Source organism: Eptatretus burgeri, chromosome 18, assembly GCF_056783735.1.
Source record: "Eptatretus burgeri isolate ZD-2024b chromosome 18, Ebu_testis_v1, whole genome shotgun sequence".
NCBI classification, from domain to species: domain Eukaryota; kingdom Metazoa; phylum Chordata; class Myxini; order Myxiniformes; family Myxinidae; genus Eptatretus; species Eptatretus burgeri.
This window is the reverse complement of record NC_140978.1, coordinates 24,082,950-24,087,500: the sequence shown is the minus strand read 5'-3', so window position 1 is coordinate 24,087,500 and position 4,551 is coordinate 24,082,950. Positions and strand designations below refer to the sequence as shown.

General features: G+C 39.9%; 1 protein-coding gene across 1 annotated transcript; it reads left to right on the top strand.

Annotated features, from left to right (window-relative positions):
* Nucleotides 1–2: 2 nt before the first annotated feature.
* On the top strand, nt 3–2,846 carry LOC147008744 (cyclin-D-binding Myb-like transcription factor 1; the record flags this gene model as incomplete). Its single annotated transcript, XM_085864479.1, has 3 exons — nt 3–62; nt 259–412; nt 1,822–2,846. Coding segments are annotated over 3 exons (306 nt in total), but the record flags the coding sequence as incomplete, so codon positions are not given.
* Nucleotides 2,847–4,551: the final 1,705 nt, after the last annotated feature.

Below are 4,551 nucleotides of genomic sequence, written 5' to 3'. Positions count from 1 at the left end.
TGGATGCTGATGGAAATGACACTGCAGATATCATTGTTGATGCAGCACATTATGTGGCTGAGGTGTGTGGTGTTGCACAATCATGTCCCCCCTCACACCCACTTAAAAAAATGTTGTAATTTGTTACCCAATGGAATGTGTTCAAATGATGTTAAGCAGCTATTTCCTGATTTACTTTTTTTTAAAACATGCAAGCTACTTAAAACTTGTATTGTGACACTTTTTTCTGTTTTTTTTTGCTTCCACTGCTTTCTTTAGGCCCTTGGCTCCCCAGGGGATTCAGAATCTTCACGGGCGATGGACGAGAGTGAGGATACTGGGATCATGGCAGTTATTGTCAGTTCTCAAAGATTCGCTTCTGGTTCTGATGAGCTGGATGACGTCTCTGTCCTACCTCTCACAACACTAAATGGTAACTATGCCAATGAATACACATTACTGTTTTCTTAACAGAGTTTCGGTGCTGCCGAAGCATTTCCTGAGCAAAGAGTTGCGCTGGGTGGTTTGTTCTGCTCGGCAGTAGATCACCAGATGCGTGAGGACGTGGCCCTCTAGTTAGGTTGCCTTGCCAATAGAAAGGAATCGCAGAAACATCGAAGTGTAACCCTGCTAGGCCGGTATTCTAAGTCAAGCGGCTTCGGCTGTGGAAGAACGACAGCCCATTGGACCATGGAGTTATCTGTGGTTGGTGCCCTCAGGACCTGCAGTCAGTCAGGGTAGAAACTTGTGATTTGCTCAGAGTGCCGATGATAATTCATCTACTCTTCACAAAATACATTGTGAGATCTAATATATCCACCAACGACCTGTGCTGGATAGCGAGTCTTCCAGCTTAATGTCTTTCCAATGGACTCATTGATGTGGAACACAAGGGTAACAGTTTTTAGCTGGGTCGAGATTCGAACCCAGGCTAAACAACTTGGATATGAGTGTGTATATGACATCCTACCAGCCCTTAGAATGATCGTAATTTTAATTTTTACCCCACGCACGAAGCAAAAAGCGGGGTTAACCAATTAGTTCACTTTGTCCGTCTGTCTTTGTGTATCTGTCTGTCTACAAACATCAGGAACAACTAATTTCAATTAAATATTGTATTTTGTACACAAATCAGAACATGAATAGGAAAACGAACTTGTACTTTAGCATTGTTTTGGCTCTGAATTTGTCCCGATTGTGCATGCGTAGAGAGGAGTGCGATACATGTTTTTACTCTTTCTCCCTGTCTGGAAGTCAAACAAAATTGAAAATCATTCCAAACAAGAAACTTACTGTTTTTAAGGACGTCATAAAGGACACAAACACCACACATGAAGAACTAATGTGACGTGTTAAAGAAGGTGGTGTAAAAGACGCTGCATCAATGACAGTAAATATCAGAAAAAGTTTTTTCTACAACCTTTAAAATCTTCATTTTATTTCAATTGAATTATACACTTGAACAATTTGGAACACACGTCCTTTTTGGCACTTTCAAAACCTTTCCATTTAGCAGTACTTGGACAAATTGTTACAGTATTTTGCATCATCAGAACCAATCAACTTTGCCACTCACAGACCCTGCCCATGTCCTTGTTTCTCAAGACTATGTGGGGTAAGGTGTTCTATTAACTCTCTAGTGTTAAATGTTGCTTACATTTTCCTTTTATGAAGGGGTTTCCTTGATTACTCAAGAGATGTTACAAAATGTGTGACTACAGTTATATTTTGGATATTTTATTTCATTTGGATTTGAACAAATATAAATACCTTTATTGAGTCCATTGAATTTAAAATGGATTAAGCTGTTGGTGATGAGTGATGCAAATTCCTCGTGCGCAGATCCGATTCTTCAATCCCATGCACCACATCTCATGGGCTCAGCACTGAACAGTCCAGAAGCAAATGAAGGCAAAGACAGTGATGATGCGTGATGCTTCACGAAGTCTGTGTGACTCAAAGAGAGCACGAAGTGTGCATTGTGCAGACCTTGAATGTGCACAGGTTGTCGGTGCACTGCACCACAGATAATACTGCAACTCAGACAGACTGCATTGAGACATGTCGCTGGTACTGTACAAGCAAGCAGAGGTGGTTGTACAAGAATTTTGTGACTCCTGCCTGCTCTGACATCTTTATAACATGCACTTTATTTCATTTTTCATCCAAAGGTGTTGATTTATTTATTACGTACAATGGAAACAAACATTTCCGCTTTTGTAGTCCACCAAGGATGAAAGCCACACTTCTCGACGTTTCCAAGTTGTTCGCTCCAAATCTTTTGAAGTTGTCAATGGTTCATGAAGGCCAAAACAACGGCTGTGCCTTAAGCCTGCAATTTCTTCTCAATAGGATGGCTGTGGCCAAATCGTTTACAACAATTCATTCTGGTAAACACCTCTCTTTTTCAGATATTTGATTTTACAGGGCTGGATGAAACAGGATCAAATTGAATTTTAATTTCATGACACGTGTATGTGGCTAATTATGGTCTGATGAAGAACAGGATTTTTTTTTTTTCGACTAATCTATTCACATATGTATTATGAAGTTTTATATTTGTGATCAATCTCATTGTCGAACCCCCTGTTCTGTATGCTGGAACATACTCACTTGACTGTTCTTTTGGACTTAAGTTAGAGGGGTAGATTTTCTTTAAGTCTCATCCAAATCAACAGATGAAAGCTGCATAACTTAGAGCAGTGGTTCTCAACATATTTACCATATTTGGCCACACTTGCAGCTCTTGATGTGTTATATTGGCTGTAACTACACAACTTACTTCCTGTGTATCCATTTGAAAAGTGTTTTGTATCTATTATCTGACAGTAATGCAATACAAATTTGAAAGCATCTCAAAATGCAAAGCCCGTCCAGATCCGCTTTGTACGCAAATGAAACTTGATGAAGGCAACAGCTAAAAAAAATGTAAAAAATTATTAACTTGCATTCTCCATATTCTCATAATAAGGGTTTGTTGAAAAATTGATGACAAAAGCTGAAATAGTAAAAAGATTATGCCCTGGACACACACACACACACACACACACACACACACACACACACACACACACACACACACACACACACACACACACACACACACACAACCTCGTATCCCGTTGCGCGGGTGGACGGGCTGATTAATATTCTGCAATACCTCTCATTTCTATCCTGTCAAAGTCCAACAGGCACATTTTACATCAGTAAACCAAGTCAAAGTATATTAATTGTAAAAACTACATATCTGCGATCATAAAGCGATCGCCTCGGGTAAGCCTCTCTTTGCACTTGTGATCCAATGATGGCCACATTTTTTTTCAGACTGCAATATGACCTTGACCTTTAACATTTATGGATAGAGTGTAAATTAAGACAATGCATCACCATCTACATTCTATCCATAAAACTCAACATCATGAAAATCGGAGGAAAATGATTCAAGTTATGATGAAAAAAGTGTTTTTTGTTAATTAGGTCACAATCTGAATAATACACCCGAGCGGGTTTGACGGTCAGCTCGGATACAAAACTTCATGCAACCGAGTGTTAATAAACCTCAGCGACTACGGAAAGTGAAAACACAATTCAAATTGAATTTAAAATAAACGCGCGAGGCCGCTCGAAGCAAAAATCTCCATATTCTAGGAATCATTCCCATCATCATTATACAATTTTCAAACCCATGTTTATGGCCGTGAAATAAATACTCTAAGTGTGTGCATTTAATGGCTGTGTTCAGGACAGAGCTGGACTGAACCCCAAATAAAAAGGACCCTCGGGCCACCGAGAATCTCAATCATTCGCTACTTGTACGTCGCACAGCGTCACGTGACCAGCCAGCTCGCCGACAAATGAAATGTTTTAACAAAATCTTAAAACGTCCGTTTTTCACCAGAATTCTTTCAGATACATGTAGAGCACATCCCCAAACCATCTAAAATATGTACAATAATCTCACAGACACTACGAATAAGCAGTCCCTCCCTCAGGATGACAGGTTATGAGGTGAAGCAGTGAACGGAAAGCATGTGGTGTCCCTTCCAGAGTCTCACGGTTATTTGAATTGAATATATTTTCCTCATGAAAAGTTTGTTTCTGAGCGGATTTGCACGAAAATTATCTTCATTAAACGTGTAGCTCCACCAGAAGATACCGAAAGTGAAAACAGAAAACAGAAGCCTCGTTATATGGCATGGAAACAGATGGAAGCTACCCCTCACTGCAATGCATTCCACACAGACTGAGGATATAAACATTCAATTTTCACAAAACTTGATACAACCAAGTGTTAATCAACCTACGTGACAATAAAAAGTGAAAACAGAATTTAAATAGAACTTAAAATAACCGCGTGAAGCCGTGTTGAAGACAGCGGACCTCGTGTTGCCCAATAAACAGGGCCAGACGACAGAGGTCACGAGAAACTAGTTGGTCGAATTAAATCTTCTTAATAATCTCTATGAAACCCATTGTGCATTGTAGCCGTCCGATGCTTCCTTATAGGCCATTCGACCAATCGGTCATTTTGCACTTGATGACCCTGTAACCTTGACCGTGAGACGAAAATGT